The 16,381-nt window shown below is 33.1% G+C and overlaps 1 protein-coding gene across 1 annotated transcript in view; it reads left to right on the top strand.

The window, feature by feature from the left end:
• The window catches only part of LOC129218063 (fibroblast growth factor receptor-like 1), a 246,260-nt gene that overhangs the window by 178,390 nt on the left and 51,489 nt on the right, over positions 1-16,381 (top strand). The window contains exon 4 of the mRNA XM_054852251.1: positions 15,886-15,981. Within this exon, the coding sequence (XP_054708226.1) occupies positions 15,886-15,981 (96 nt within the window). The remainder of the gene's footprint in view (positions 1-15,885; positions 15,982-16,381) is intronic.

The raw sequence follows: 16,381 nt of genomic DNA, 5'->3' as shown, positions 1-16,381 counted from the left end.
GTCGCGTCAGCGGCCTCGCGGATTTTCCCCAAAAATGTTTATCGTTAGCTATATGAAATAATTAATAAGTAACCGGGATGAAAATGCAATGATTTAACTAACTGCTACAGCTGATACTCTAAATGTCTTTATCTTCTCAATAAAATGCTGCGTAGACGTAGCAAAGGAAGAAAAAAAAACGCTTTGAAAAGAAATCTGTGAGTGTTTTATGCCATGACTCATTACGTGAAAATATTTCGTTGGTGTTATTTCAAAAAAAGAATGCAGTGTCTAGACGCGTTTATTTTTTTTTTCTTTCTAATTTCTGTTTCCAATGCTTTTTATTATGTAGGATGCTAAAAATTTATTTTTATTTTTAATGTCAAATAAGTTCCTATTTAAAAAAGAAAAAACAGTGCTTTTTTTAGATCACTTATGTTCAAATATGATATTCAAATGTCGAAACATATATACGTATCTATATGTTACTCTTGATTAAAATATTTTGAACGTTTATGAAACGCCTGCAATTTATGAAACGATTTGATTTTTCCGTGATTGTAATATAACTGAATATTTTTGGCTGTGCCTGTAAATTATCCATAAATGCCTACACTCTTAATTTTTGGTACCATGCTGTAGTAAATGTCAATATTATTTAAAACTACTGAACAATCCAAGGGTTACAATTCGAATAGAGGAATTGAAGTCATGAACTCTTCTAAATTATGTTGGAAAGTCTGAAATGTGATCAAAAGCCTTAAATGACAAGTTTTAATCCAAAATCAATTCAATGTGAAAAACATACCAAGACATTGTATATCATAAACCCAAACAATAAACACAATAATATTCAAAAAACGCACACAATACGGGGGAGGGGGGAAAAGGATCTACTGTAGAAATCAGTAAGGGTGCCATTTATCTCTCCGAAGGTTCCTTCTTTTCACCCCCGCTGTCTGTCTTTTAAAAGGTGCCTATTTTTCACCCTTGTAAAAGGTGCGATTTTGGCTCCGTATTGGGTGTCGCTGGTGAACAAGCGTTTCCCTCCTGAAAGGTGCCAAACGCAACCTGTAGTTTTAACAGTGTGCAATCTTACAAAAAGCATTCAGTTACTATCGACGCCTCACTTAATTTCATACCTTGAAATTAAACTAAATCTTTCATCCAAAAGAAAGTACGTATTGGTTTCAAATAAAGCATTTCACATAAATCAAATAAAACAGTAAATAAAAGTTTATTAAAATAAGTTTAAAAAGTAAGTTGCTGCCTGAAATCTTCGACAGTCACCAATTACAGGTACCAGACGCTATTTATTTATTATTGACATGCATCTCAAAATATTTATGACAGGAAAGTTTATAAATTGCTTCTGCAACCAAAATGCCTGCGTCCAATTCTTTGCATTTTTCTTAGAACCCATTTCTTCGCTGAAATACATGTAACGTATCTAACATCTTTCAACTGCATAGAAACTTGGACTGCTTTCGCTCTGTTTTATACTCGCTTACTCTGCAAAGAAATTTTCCGGATCCTATATCTTACTTTTCTTACTTCCTTACATGACAGCTTTCTTTTCTACGGAGTCAAGTTTCTGTATTAGAAGAAGAAAGCAGAAAAAAAAGTTATGCTATCATTTTCGATTTGATTCTTCTTTTTTTTACTTTTTTTTTCTGAAGCCAGACTCTGTTATCTTTCACGGATCGTTCGCTATTTGAGAACTATGTTAGTGGTCAATAGTACTCTTCTTCTGAAAGCGAAGAGCAAACCTTCCAAACGGTACCTGCAATAAGGTAAAAGCTTTTCTTTATAGAAATCCCTTTTCTCCCCACTACTCACGCCAGGCACGTATAACAAGTAACAGAGGGTCCAGATCTAAGAGAAAGAAAAAGAAAAAAAAACAAAGTCGCGCCCTTTCTTATCCAAATCTCGTGAGATTCATAAAATTTCTGTTCTAAAGGGAATTTCAGTGTTTGAAATCAAATACGTTTGAGGACAGTATTTTAAATTTTGAAGGAAAAAAAACATGCTAATTACGATTTCATCAGCATCGCATAACAACCAAGTTTTTTGCTTGTCGGAAACATTCTTGTTTTTGAGAAAAATAAATTACCATAAATAGAAAAATTTAAAAAATAAAACTGTTTGCTATTTTTTTAAGCGCAATTTATTTTGAACAGGATAAGTAAGAGGAAAATGTAATGCAATTTGAATTTTTTCATTTTTAACAGCATATTTTTAAAATAAACAAAAAAAGACATTTGCATAAATTTTCGCTTCGAAACTTCAAAAAAATTCTTAGTGGTATTTCATTTTCAGTACCTAATCTTTGTTGACCTTAACTAAAACTATTTAAAATCGTTGCATGATTTAAGTTTGAAATTATATGCTTGATCAGATAGTGCAGTTCGATGTGAAATTTGATATAACTGTTACATTGATGCTGGTTACATTAAACAGCTTTTGAATATCATGAGCCAAGCTTGAGAAAAAAAACCTGATCTGCCTAACGTACTTCATTACTATACTTAATCATTCTGGGACATTAAATGTAATTAATCCTCATGCTCTTTCCAACTCTTTGAGCAAACATCGATTTATATTTTGAAAACTTTTTCATGTTCAATTTGTCGTTCAAAATTTATTCAAGCTCTATCCATTTATAAGAATGGAAATTTGCAAGATAAAATTAAAGCTTTAAATATAGCTATGAGAAATCAAAAATCAATACATTCACTCATTAGCAAAGTTTTACAGTAAAAATATCTTCAGCGATGAAGATACGATTAATTTTTAAATTTTACTAAGCGTTATCGATAGCTATTCTCTTACTGAGGTGAAAAAGCATTAACAGTAATTACACTTCCAATTAAAAGTTTTAAGTTTCTACCATCCATCTACCGACTTTCATCGATATTTGTTGAATAAAATATGAGCCTCGAACTTCAATAATGAATAAATCTCACAATCTTTCTGCAGAAACTCATCGCAATTAAATCCCATAATTACTTTCCCCTAATTCTGACGCCAATAAGTCGCGATTATCTTCCCATCTGATTTATGGCGCCTGTGCAAAAAACCTTCCAAAAGCACTTATTAGAATTGTTCTTGTTTCTAATTGATTCTCTTTTCCATTTGCAAGGGTCTATATCGATGGAAAGTGTATCGATTCCTTCTTGTCTTTCTCATTAATGTAATCACTTTTTCCTTCCTAATGCACTTTACCCCCATCTTGTCCCTGCAAATGACTGGGAACCACATCCACCCTGCAGGCAGATTCACCAAATTCTATAACAGCTTTCCATTTCATGCTCGGCAAACTTGCTCCTGATTGCTGGGAAATTAATCCACTATTATACACAAAAAATCGAAACCTCACCTGAAAGCTACATATCCACTTCTGTCTGATAATTGTGAACATTCCTTCTGTTCAAGAATCCATTTATAGTATGCATTTGCCAAAACGCAGAAATGAGAAGAAAAATACGGGAAAACATAACTGCACAGTTCGCTTTCTCATTAGTTTTCTCCTGAAATTAGTGCAATCGCTTTCTGAATTAATAAGGAAATGCATAGGTCATATAACATGCTGGAGAGACATTACATTTACCAGATATTTAGGACAATCAAGAAAATCAAGACTCGCCAAATTGAAAACAAAAAAAGTAGATTTTTAAGACAACTACAAATTAGTTATTCTTTAGTCAGAAATTGAGCCGTGTTCTTAATGCAAATCTGAAAAATTTCCCTGAAAAAGTTCTGCACATTCTGTCTGTTGACTGAAGATTAAAATTAAAACAACAACAAAGATGTAAAATATTTGCTCAAAGTAATTTATACTGATACCTTGTTAATATAAAATAACGAAAATTAGAGCGAAACGCAAAGGTTTACCATTTGCCATATAAAAGTTTGTTATGGAAACAAGGAATATTTTATGTGAAGCCTGCCCAGTTAGCTCAGGACGAACTTCCTGTTCAAGCAAAAATGAGATAAAATAAACAATAGCAAAGCACGTAATTTGCAGGACACCCTAAACAGTTAAAAGTACATCAATCATCTCGCCAAATAAACCTTCAACTTTGGTCTAGTTTTACAACAGGGAGTAACTGAGAAAGTCTGGTGTAGAAAAGGCTGCATGGTTTGTTTATACACAAGGAGCTGTGTTAAAAGCAGCCGACAGTTATGATTAAATCAATGCTGTGAGAGAACATTTTGAAGAGAGGAGAGATATTTTTAGAAACCATTTCACACTGCTTTGCACAGTGGCTTATGAAAAACGCTTAGGGTGTTTTTAGAGTCTTAAACAGAAATGAGGGAAGAATTTTCTCAAGTAATATGTTTTTCAAGATAAGAAAATTGCTCTTATCTGTGGCATCAATGAAAAGCATTAGCCTTCAAAAGAAAATTGCATCCTTAATGTATGATTAGTAATCTTTCAGTAGAATGAAATTTCACTACTTATTCTTATAACAGAATACTGTCATTTTTTTAGTGTTTTCACCAGTGTGCAATGTTTGATAAAAGTGAATTTTTATTTCATTATTTAATTAAAAAAGAATCTTTTAATTAAAAAAGAAATATAGTGAATTTCATCTTGTGGTTTTATTTTTACTTATTAGGGCATGTTTTTCTGAAAGTTACTGGATACTTTCTGCCTAATAAAACTAGTAATGTGTACCAGTATAGTAGGGTGTTTTTAGAGTTTTAAGCAGAAATGAGGGAAGAATTTTCTCAAGTAATATGTTTTTCAAGATAAGAAAATTGTTTTTAGCTGTGGCCTCAATGAAAAGCATTATTCCTCTAAAGAAAATTGCTCCTGTAATGTATGATTAGTGATCTTACAGTAGAATGGAATTTCACTACTTTTGTAACAGAATACTGTAATTAAATTGTTTTCGAATTTTAGATCACATTCATCATTAAACAAAGGCTTTTCATTTGCTTATGATATTAAAAAATACATAATGTGAACTTCATCTCATGGTTTTATTTTTATTGATTAAGTCGAGTTTTTCTGAGACTTGTTGGATATTTTCTGTGTAATAAAACTAGAGTAATATGTACCAGTATAGTAGGGTGTTTTTTGAGTCTTAAATAGAAATGAGGGAAGAATTTTTTTGAGCAATTCGTTTCACGATAAGAAAATTACTCGTCTACGCAGCATCAACGAAAAACATTATTCACCCCTAATGTATGATTAGTGATCTAACAGTAAATATAATTTTACTACTTTTTTCTATAATAATGTTTAACTATTTTTGTGTGAGTGAGTTGTGTGTTTTAGAGCTCATTCATCATTTAAGCTTAGTTTTCGATAAAATAGATTTTTTGGATGTCTCTTTGTTTTGTTTAAAAAAAAACAATGTGAGTTTCATCTCTGTGTTTTATTTTTATTTATTAGCAAAAGTTATGGAAAGATATGTTTTCCTGAAACTTGCTGGATATTTACTTTGTATGAAAACTAGCAAAATATAGCAGTACTGTAGGTAGTTTTTAAAGTCCTAAACAGAAATGAGGGAAGAATTTTTTCGATGAATTTGTTTCACGATAAAAAAAATTCTGTAATACACGGCATCAATATATCTTATTTTAATAATACAATCCTGCTTTAACTTTTCTTTTCTAGTGTTTTTGAGCTCATTCATCATTGAACTTCATGTCAGAAAAAAAATGATTTTTTTAAAAATCCTATTATTTAATAAAAAGAAATATATCTTAAGTTTCATCTTAAAATTTTATTGTTATTGATTAGCAAAAGTTATGGGAGGGAGGAATTTCCTGAGACATGTAGGATATTTTCGCTGTAATAAAACTAGTAGAATGTACCAATATTGTGGAGTATTAATAACAATACGTTCTACTTAAAAATATTTTATGCGAACAGAATTTGGGAAGTTCCGCACAGAGTTTTGAAAAATTGAGTGAAAACAATTTCTGATATTCATGGAAAGTGTCTCATGTCAAAAATATTTTAATAGAATTTAATTCTCACGAACTATATAAAATAAAATTTAGTCTTTTTAAAAGTGTCTGTTTCATATATAAATTTATTGTCAACGCCTGGCAATTTATCGTCAGACATCTTTATCATGTATTTAAATGCTTTAAAATAAATGCGGAAAATTTTCCAACTTGAATCTTATGTTGACTTTTAGAAGTTTCTATAGTTTACAGAACAGCTATCTGTCAAAACAACATCTATAATACATAAAATTTGTTATTTGTAAACACATCCTTAGTTTTTGTGCGTACAAAAGGGGTTAGGCTGAAATACTAAACTTTTGCTCGCATTACAGACAGCCATTTAAAAAAAAACATGATCTTGTGCTGATGTGGGAACTTAAACTGAAGTAAATTACCCACTTGTCTCACGTATTCCGTTTGGACGAGAGGATAATCCCCCCCCCCTCCCATAGCAAGTTCATAAAATATTTCATCAGCATAGCGTGATTATTCGAAAGATGCACGCCAAGTTCGTACTTATTTCCCAAAACTCTAGAGGATCCCAAAATACAAATATATAGTTAGTACTTATTTCCCAACGTGAAATTATTCGTTTGTCATGTCATTTCTGACCAAAAAAAAAAGGCAAGTCAAAAGTCGAAGAACAGATATCACTGTCATATTACCAGTAAATAACTAGAGTTAAGGCTTCAATTTTATTCTTCCAAAACGTCCTGAAACTTCCATTCTCTCATGCCAGAGATGATTTGAAATAAAATAACACTTGGTTGTAACACTATTTACAAGACATAGCATAAATAAAAATACAACCCAACCTAAATGAGCCTCTAGGGCCTAACCCAAGTCAACTTAAGAGTAACTCAAATAGTTACGTAAATTGATACGTACGCACACAGCATCTTAGGCTAAAGTTATAAATTTAACTCTCTAGCCCAAAGCAATCTGTTTAACTCTGTTTGTTGACTTTGAACTCTCTTTTTATCCCACTTTGACTGTGGCGGAATTTGCATGTAAAGCACTGATGCATTTTCGAAACATCAAAATTAAGTTAAAACGTGCATACAATTTCTTATAATCTATCTCAGGAGTATTTTATGCATTTTCAAGTACTTGGAAAGGCATATAGACGATCATCCTAGTTAACTAAAATCGATTCATTCCGTAAAATTTTATCAATCTGATTTTTCAAGATGACGAATAATGTTTCATGCGGTATTTCCTGCGGTATAAAATGTCAAAGAAAATTGTCAATTTAATGCTCTTTAGCTACGATTTATTTTTATTCAATCACATTAAATAGCTTTAAAAATGCTTCAATAGAAACCGAAGTTCTCAACACAGCATAGAGTGCCATTAATTGAATTTAGTCCATTATTTTCCCTCCTATGATAAAAATAAACTAAATTATTATACATTAAAAATCTGATCCACAGCTAGTAATCACAGCTGGCTTTTGATGTATTCTTTTTTAACATTCAAGTCGAAACAAACGTAATGAAAATAACTTTTTTTACAACTAAAGTAACTATAAATAAACTTTCCTAGTCCATCATTTCGCTACCAATGGGAAAAACCAAAACTCGACACATACTCGACGCACCTTTTGTCTCGAATAACATCGATGTGTGTCCAATGGGGAATAACAAGTCTGGCATCGTTAAGTGATTTCAAGTCATCTGAAATCAGTGCCTTTCTGCCACCACACCAAACAACCGCACTCCAACAATCCTCTTCTGGTATCGATTTAATATTGTTTTTCAACTCATCCATTGTCCGCGGTGCCTTTCTGCGTGAATGCTGCAGTTCGACGGAAGTCAAGCGCAAATGGCTAACTCGTTTTGGGATGTGGGTATGTGCCAATGGTTTATTAAGCAAATCGAGTATAAGATGGCTTTATGCTTGCGACTAGGAGTAAATAATGCTATGTTCTGCTTACTAATGCGCTGTGTTTAGCGCTCTTCCATTGGTTTTTTCTTTATGCTTTATTGCATCTAAAATCGAGAGAGAGAAAGAGAGAAGCACCAAATCCTCTTATATTATCTAATAAAAATGCAAGAATTTGTTTGCTGGTCTGCGTAACACATTAAGCAACAATTTCTTAGTTTAATTTTAGATAGTTTATATTATTCGGTTAATCTAAGGGTTCGGTTGATCTAAGATAGTTTGTGGATTGATCATTTGAGATATGGTCCAATTGGGAAAGCACATGCGTTTTTCATATGATCAATCATTTCTCAGTCAAGATGGCATGATGCTTGCGACTAGGAGTAAAAAGTGCGATGTTCTGCTTACTAATGTGCTTTGTTTAGTGAGCTTCCATTCGTTTTTATTTATGCTGTATTGCATCCAAAATCGAGAAGCACCAATAATCTTAGGTAATCTAATAAAAATGCTCTAATTTGTTTGCTGATCTGCATAAAACATTAAGTAACACTTTCTTCGTTTAGTTTTAGATAGTTTGTATATTATTCGGTTAATCTAAAATAGTTTGTGGATTGAACATTTCAGAGACGCATGGTCTCATTGAGGAAGAACATGCGTTTTCAAATGATCAATCAATTTCATGAAGGATTCAAGCTTCATTGATGTCTTTTTTTTTTTTCCAAACTATCTAGTTAATGTAATTTGCGAGTTTTAACTTTTACACTGTTGTTGTCAGTAAGAAACAAAATTTCTTTTTTTAGGTTTTTTTGCAGCTTTAAGTCTAAAATGATTGGGGGGAGGGGGGAGTGCATCCCTCTTGAAATGACCATTGCATTATAAAAGTAAGTCACCCTCTCTTTGTCTTGTTGTCCTTTCTATCTCTTACCGTGTGTGTAGTATTTAAACTAAGTCATCGAACTAACCGCCATGAAATTTGGCATCTATTGTTTTAAAGTCAGTAATGGATCTAATGCCTAGAATTTCAAAATTTGGTTATGGATTCCTTGCTTTCAATGTCGCCTCCTTTTCTTTTTTGAAAATTTTTGGGCGCATTTTACCAAAGCATCTCTTTATATAATTATAATGAAACAAAAAATGCACCAACCGATAGTGCAAACATTATTATTCAAATTACAAAAAATCGGTTGGTCAAATAGACGGGAAATTGATTGAATTTCGAGAACTCTTTAAAGAAATGTTCCATTTCTCGATGAAAACAAAAATTAAAAATAGAAATTTCAAAACGCAAAGTTTTAATTCTGTTACGTTAATAGAACACACTATGAATACTGAACTGAATTTTACTTGTGCTCAAAAATTTTATTTGCAAATAGGTGCTAGAAATAACGTATATTTCCTCCCGCTGCTTCGTTTACGCATTCACGTGGTCTTGAATTGAGAAAAATATATTTTTGGTCGATTTTTTTCGTTTCTACTCTGAAAATTGGTATGAATCGATTTCAACTGTAATTTCAACTTATTTTTGTCATTTTTCAATTACAAGTGACGTACGTTTTTTTTTTTTTAGCTCTAAGTAAAAAATACTGATTGTGGAAAAACACCAAGAATCTAGAACTTCACTAAATGTTTACTATAACTCAATACTCGGGCACTGCATTACATCGGCTGTCGTTGCGCCGAAAAGTTTACTATTCTATGGACAGATTTCTAGCATAGAATAAATTATGTTTAAATTGGGAAAATTATTGTTGTTGTGGTTTGTATATGCAGATATATCATAGGGGAGACTAGGGATGCATGATCCCTCAGCCAAAAATGTACCAAAACCATTAAGTAGAGATTTGAAACCTGACTATCATGTTAAAGTTTACTTGTACATAAAAACTGGCATCACTTAGTATTTTACAGCCATTTTGTTTTATTTCAAGATATGATTGTCTGAATCTGTGAAAAGAAACTTTTTTTAAGGAAACCAACTTAGAAAAAATATCAAAGTGTAAGGTTAAAGTACAGACAGTTTTTAATAATTAAGACATATTTTTACTAAATTACCACTGGTTTTTAATAATAGAACAAGTATGTTTGTAAAAATCGTATATTAGGGATAGTTCCCTTCGTTTAGAGGAATACTTGATCCCAGGAATCAATTTTCCCTATGACGATATAAACACAATGAAAACAATATAACTGTTGTTTACTTAGTTGACATTAACTTGAAACATTCAAAACCATGTTAACATAATGAAGTTTATCATAGTATGAGTGATAGATTTAAGCAATTACTGCAGTAAATATGCTAAACAATTAAAATATCAGTTCGCACTTGTAACCCACATAACATCTCAAACATCTAAACATAAGCTAACTCTACTGATGAATTATGTTCTGATCAGCCAAATGAGCTTGAACAGGTTGAAATACATGTCAAATCCTTGTTTGAATGAAAAAAATGGTTTTGCTATAGTTAGATTTCCAAAAAAAAAGTGAGTTGCGCATTAGTGGATGGAATGCAAAGTTGGATTTCCAGAGTTTGAAATAAGTTTTCTAAAGCGAAAAGGTAATATGCTTAATCAAAATTTTTTCCTGAAAATTTGACAAAAGTGTAGTAAATGAGAACTAAAATGGGTTAAGTTGCACATTTTCAGTTGGATTGAGCGGAACTTAAAGAACCACAACAAACGAATTGTTTGCATTTGACTATTCAGGTTTTGAAAACATATGCAGGCTTTCTTTTCTTTTTTATAAGTTTACTGATACGTACACTTATCTTCCCTCTTTTTAAAATTAATTCAATTGATAAAACTCTTAATTTTATTATTGCAAGACAAGAAGCAAATAAGTTGATTTTTGTGCTTGTCACTCCATTTTTTTTATCTGTTGTAATTAAAGCTTCATTAAGCAACTTTAAAACAAAAGTTAGTTTCATTTATAAAATATATTGTTCACAACTGTATTGGAGAAAAAGTAACTGATCAAAATCATCATAAATTCATTAAAGTTGTGTACATTTTTTTAATGTTCTAGTGGAATTTAAAACAATGTTATTTTGTGTTCACATTATTATAATCTAATAAAGAAAATTAAACATACTGGGCTTTTTTTTGTTTTTTTTTTTTTTTAGAAACGTTATGCAGAAAACTAAGATCCATAAGTAAATTGCTGGTCTAATCAATAGTCTATGTATTTTCTCAGTGGGATCAGGTATCCCCCATTAAGGGATCATGTATCCCTTTATGTGGGGATACCTGATCCCTTTACAAATTATTAAAAAAAATTATTTTACCAAAACTATCTGCTTAATTTCAACTAAAAAAGTTGTCAGATGGAAGAAAAAATTACCTTTGTTCACGTACTTAAAGAAAAACTGATAATTTGCAGCAGAGAAAAAAAAATATAAAACTAAAGTGGAGATCAAGTATCCCCAGTCTCCCCTAATTTGTAAAGTTAGCAACATTTTAATGCGTCAATTATTTTTGATGAAATAGCATTTCCATTGGCGGTTAAATCAGTTTTACAATCCTAACTGGGAGTAATTTGTTGTGAAGATAACTATGTATTGTTTAATACAGTTGACTAAACATATATATTTTATAAGAGAAAACTGTTTATAGCCTGACTTATAGGATCTTTTTAGAAGCAAATATACAAAAGCAATAATAGTACCATTGCTGTGGCACCTTTCTATAAATAAACGAGAGCAAAAATGGAAAAATGTTAAAGCTTTCTAATAAGTTATTTCATTGTTTATTAATCTCTCTTATATTTTATTATTAAAGTTTTTTATTTTCGTGAATGCTTTCACCACAATAGTTAATTTTTCTTTCAAATAGTTAAGACCTGATCAAAATTGCAACTCAAATTTACTTAGATAACTTCTTTCTTGACAAACTCTTGAAATATTTTCGATAGGAAATAAGAAAAATGAGTTTTTTTCTCCTCCTTGAAAACCTTCGGAAATTCCTGAAAATTTTTGAAAGATGCGATGTCATTATTGCGGCTCTGTCCTATTAATCACTGAGTGCGAAGAATTACAAAATAAATTATTTTCATTTCCCATGCAATTGCTTTGAGAAACTTTAAAACTTCACTAATGACAGTTTTTTTCCCCTTTCTTTCTTTGTTCAATCATTGTTTCGACAACGATGGTCTGAAAACATTTCATATAGCACATTTAAATTTAGAAAAATACATAGAAGGATCAACCTGAAAATTAGACTTCAAGAAAGCAAAGTGAAATTAAAACGAATAAATACATTCGATTTTTAAGTTACCACACACGGTAAAAAAAATTGTGCAAGAGTACCAGTATTAATGGGTGCAACGATGCACGGATTCTAGAGTGTATAGTATCATTGTTTTAAAAGCGCAAACTGTTGGAGGAACCTTGCACTACGATTTGTGTAAAGTCTACTTGCAGTTAGTAGAATTCAAAGCGCATGCGTAAAGATCAGCATCGGTGCAGAGCTGGTAAACTTATTAGCGAAACCAAAATCAACCTTTGTGGCCGAGTGGTAAAAACTCTTGATTTTCGATCTGTCTGTGAGACTCGCATTGTGTGTTTGATCCCACTCAGGTGTCGTGGGTGTTATTTCCTCTCTCATTGAAATAAAAATAGCTTGTTTGCACATTAAAATAAATAAATAATTGGTATATATTGGTTGTGTAAAAGCATGAACTTGATTAATATTGAATAAAGGAATGATTGCGATCAACAGTTGCAAAGAAGACAAAAAAAAAAAAAAAAAAAGAAAGGGTTTCTAGCATGATTTTTTTTTTTTTTTTGATTCTGTTATAACGAAATTTCAAGTATTGTAACCTACTAATTAATTTTTGTATTTTCAATTTAAAACGTATAGAAAGAAATTATTATTTGATCATTGAATACATCTGGATAATTTAAACCATCGAATAGTTAACTTGAACTATAAGTCTACTTACAACTAAAAATGAATATCCGTTCAATAAAGTCAGATTAAAGCCTACATTTTGCTAATGTGTAACCTTTCAAGCAATTTCTCTGTAAGAATACAAAAAAAATCTGGCGTAACCTTATGCAGAAATTAGTGAGACGTTACGCTATTTTTACGTTACGATGGTGTAACCTTCCACAAGTGATCTGTAAATTTACACCAGTCATATCAGTTAAATTACTCCAGAGCAAATGAGGCAGCTTTGCTGCTACCGATTTTATGAGGAGTAAGGTTACACATTTTTTTTTTTTTTTTACAGTGCAGCATGAATTTAGAATTTTGTTTAGCAAAAGTTTGCTAGATGTCCTTTTGTTTTCCCTTCGAATGAGGCTGCGTATTGGCTCCATTTTCAGACCTAGTGCGTTCACCAGAGGTTCATGTGGCATAACTATCGGTGAATCGCATTTACCACTCGAAACATTTGCGCCCCGGATTCCCACCAAGAGGAGACATCTGAGCTCTCACGATGCAAAAATTCACTAGGAATTCAAATTTTAAATTTAGCCGAGTATTTAATCCGAACAAATACTCAAATAATTGTTAACATTATCCTGCGAATAATCATGCGACACAGACAATGAAGATCAACTGCACAATGAAAACTCGTGAACTGGAGTCGGGTTTTAATTCGCAAATTCGGGCGTAGGAGGTCGATGCTAAACCATTGCGACATGTTTGACTATGTATATCTCTTGTTATACCTCGTTTTAGAACACAGAACGTCTGCAGCAGCGCATCTCAGATTTTGAACTCTATAGAATTATCGCGTACCATGATTGTAGTTTAACATTCGCGTAATTGTTGCCAGAACTAGTCAAAATTACATGTACGTATGTCACACGTATAACTGAGATACACGAATGAGGGAAGGACCCTCAGATTGGGAAGGATTTTAGTTTTCCTTAGCTAGCAGTAATCGAAAACACGGACGTTTCCCAAGCGGCTTTTCAGGATCTCAAAATCCTGTTGTTACCGTGACCAAAAATCCAATCCTTTTCAGAGCAGTAAATGTTTGCTCAAGAATATCAGCAACGTCTGTCAGCATTTCCAACTGTCAACAACGCATAACGATTGCTGAACATTCTGGCTCTGGGATGATTTTGATTCAACGGGTGCATTTATAATTGGGATGAAAGAGAAATTCTTAGATTTGCGAAACACCAATACTATCACCAACGCAAACCGGCTTTTCTCACCCTTACTTTAGCAAATGGATTTGTTTAACCTTCATTCCCTCAGAATTAAACTTATCAGAGCCAGACTACAGCTCCTTCTCATGTTGCAGCAGCGATGGAAGGCGCAACTTGTAAAGATTCTCTCAACGACGAGTATCGACTCAACATTAGTGGATATAAATATTTTCAGACGAATCCAAATTTAGCGCATAACATTTGTGATCATGGAGTAGCAAGAAGGGGGGAGTATATAGCTTGTGCCTGTCCTTGTTAAACGGATCCGGCACACGAATGGAGAAGTGAAATTAGCTAAACGTTCAGATCCTCTTTTGTTTGCGCAGTTGGTAAGTTGGAGAGCCAAAAAATTCTAAGTTTCTCTTAGTTCTTACCATTTGTCGTTCATTGCGGGGGAAAACTGAATTTTTATATATGTCAGCAGTAAAAAAAGACAAAAAAAAAAAAAAAAAGAATGAAATTAATTTGAATTCTGAAATTTTGAATTCAAATTATGTTTTTCGCAATCACGACAGGACTCTACTCATTGGACTTATTGTTTCTAGAAATGACTCATGTCCCCCCCAAACCTGCGCTTCCTCCTGGGGGTAAGGTGTGTATAGTTGGGTATGTGTGTGCAGGCGCACGTGCATGCATGTGTAGGCTTGTGTGTGTGCGTAAACCTGTGTGTATGCACTTAGGCGTGTGTGGTTGTGTGTAACGGCTTGTGTGTGGGAGTGTGTATGTGCGTAACGATGCGTGTGTGTGAGCGTGCGTGTGTGTAGGACATTTACTCCACCGACCAGGAGAAGCTGCTACCGGGGGACAGTGCTCAGGACTGGAGGCCGGTGGGCGGTGGTGCTGCAGAGGCCCCTGGTCCAAGCTGAAAAAGGAAACACAACGCCAAGGACCGTCAAATCAGAACAATAAGCAATCGTGATTGCTCAAAAAAAAAGATAGAAAACAATGCAGAAATTATTTGTCTTAGCAGTATTTACAGCGACAGCGTACCCTGACGCCTCATCATGTCTTGATATAAAACAAGAATATTCCAAGAAAATATAAATGAATACACCTATTACAACTTATTAAGGCAACAGATCCGAAATGCATGGAAAATACTAACCACAAAAGGCTTTTTCTTCTTCAAATTAAACGCTGAAAATTCAAGACGAATGCCTGTTTTCTTTTCTGAGCCTTGCTTTATTTAAAAAAAAAGTTGTTATTCCTGAAAAGTTCAGTTTTGCTGCTTAAATATTCGCTAATTAAATTTGGTAAAAGGTATGCCGCCGATAGACCAAGGCTGCCGAGTTGGAGGGAAAATGACAGACTCCGACTAATAGAATTTTAGAGCCTTTGACTCCCACTCCTTTACCCCAAAATCAGTCCCACTCCGGCAATTTTACTTTACAGCCCGGGCATAGTTGCGGACTTGGAGGGAAAATGACCGTCTCCGACTCCTAAAGATTTAGAGCCTACGACTCTCACTGCTTTACAGCAAAATCAGTTCGACCCCCTACTCTTTACTCCACTATTCCACACTCCTGACATAGTCGCGTACTCGGGGGGAAAATGACAGACCCTGACTCTTAGAATTCTAAAGCCTTAAACTAAGAATATTTCACCCCAAAATCAGTTTGACTCTGATTCAACGACTCCTTCTCCGCAGCTCTGATAAGGACAGTTGTACTGAATTGTAAAAATAAAAACAAAAATCTATGGGTTAAAAAAAATAGCACCATTTGTTTCCCTACCTCGACAGCTTTTGTCTTTCAATGCATAAAACTTGAATAAACCAAACTACCATATGCTGCTTGTCTTTTTACCTCTTTCCCCTCTTTTTCTAATCTAACTCTTCCCTCAGTCTAAACTTCTTTTCTAATCCAATCTAACCCTCGCTTTCTTCCTCCTCGCAGGGTCGCCAGATGAGGAACAAAGCTTCAACATGGAGACTACTAGGATGTTTGATGAGCCGTCCCATACCGACGATGACATCGATCTTGAACCGAAGGGTGAGCTCCACTTTCTAACCATCCTTCCCTTCAGTAGCTCACTCAAAGAAAAACTTCACGATTTTGAAAAGCATCGTCGAACTTCTTACTTTTTGCTCGAAATCATATTAACTTAAACAAGTCGTTTTTCTCATTTCTGCTTTTATCTGGAACTAACTTAGTCTCTGGCGTTTCCTTATTCATAATTTCTATCTGCAAGTGGCACATTAACCCTCAGTTTTGTTGTTTATTTTTTATTGAAAACCCTACGCATGTTTAAAAACACCGCACTAAATCACTAAATTTAAACTAAACAATATTTTTAAAGTCTAATTTTCGGTTTTTACGAAACTTCTTTTACAAACATGTTCAACGTAAGCTTAATGAAAAGGTGGTCTTAATATTTTGTTTATCACTAAAA

The sequence above is a fragment of the Uloborus diversus genome, chromosome 3 (assembly GCF_026930045.1).
Source record: "Uloborus diversus isolate 005 chromosome 3, Udiv.v.3.1, whole genome shotgun sequence".
NCBI classification, from domain to species: Eukaryota; Metazoa; Arthropoda; class Arachnida; order Araneae; family Uloboridae; genus Uloborus; species Uloborus diversus.
Note: the sequence above shows the minus strand (reverse complement) of the source record. Positions and strands in the feature narration are given on the sequence as shown.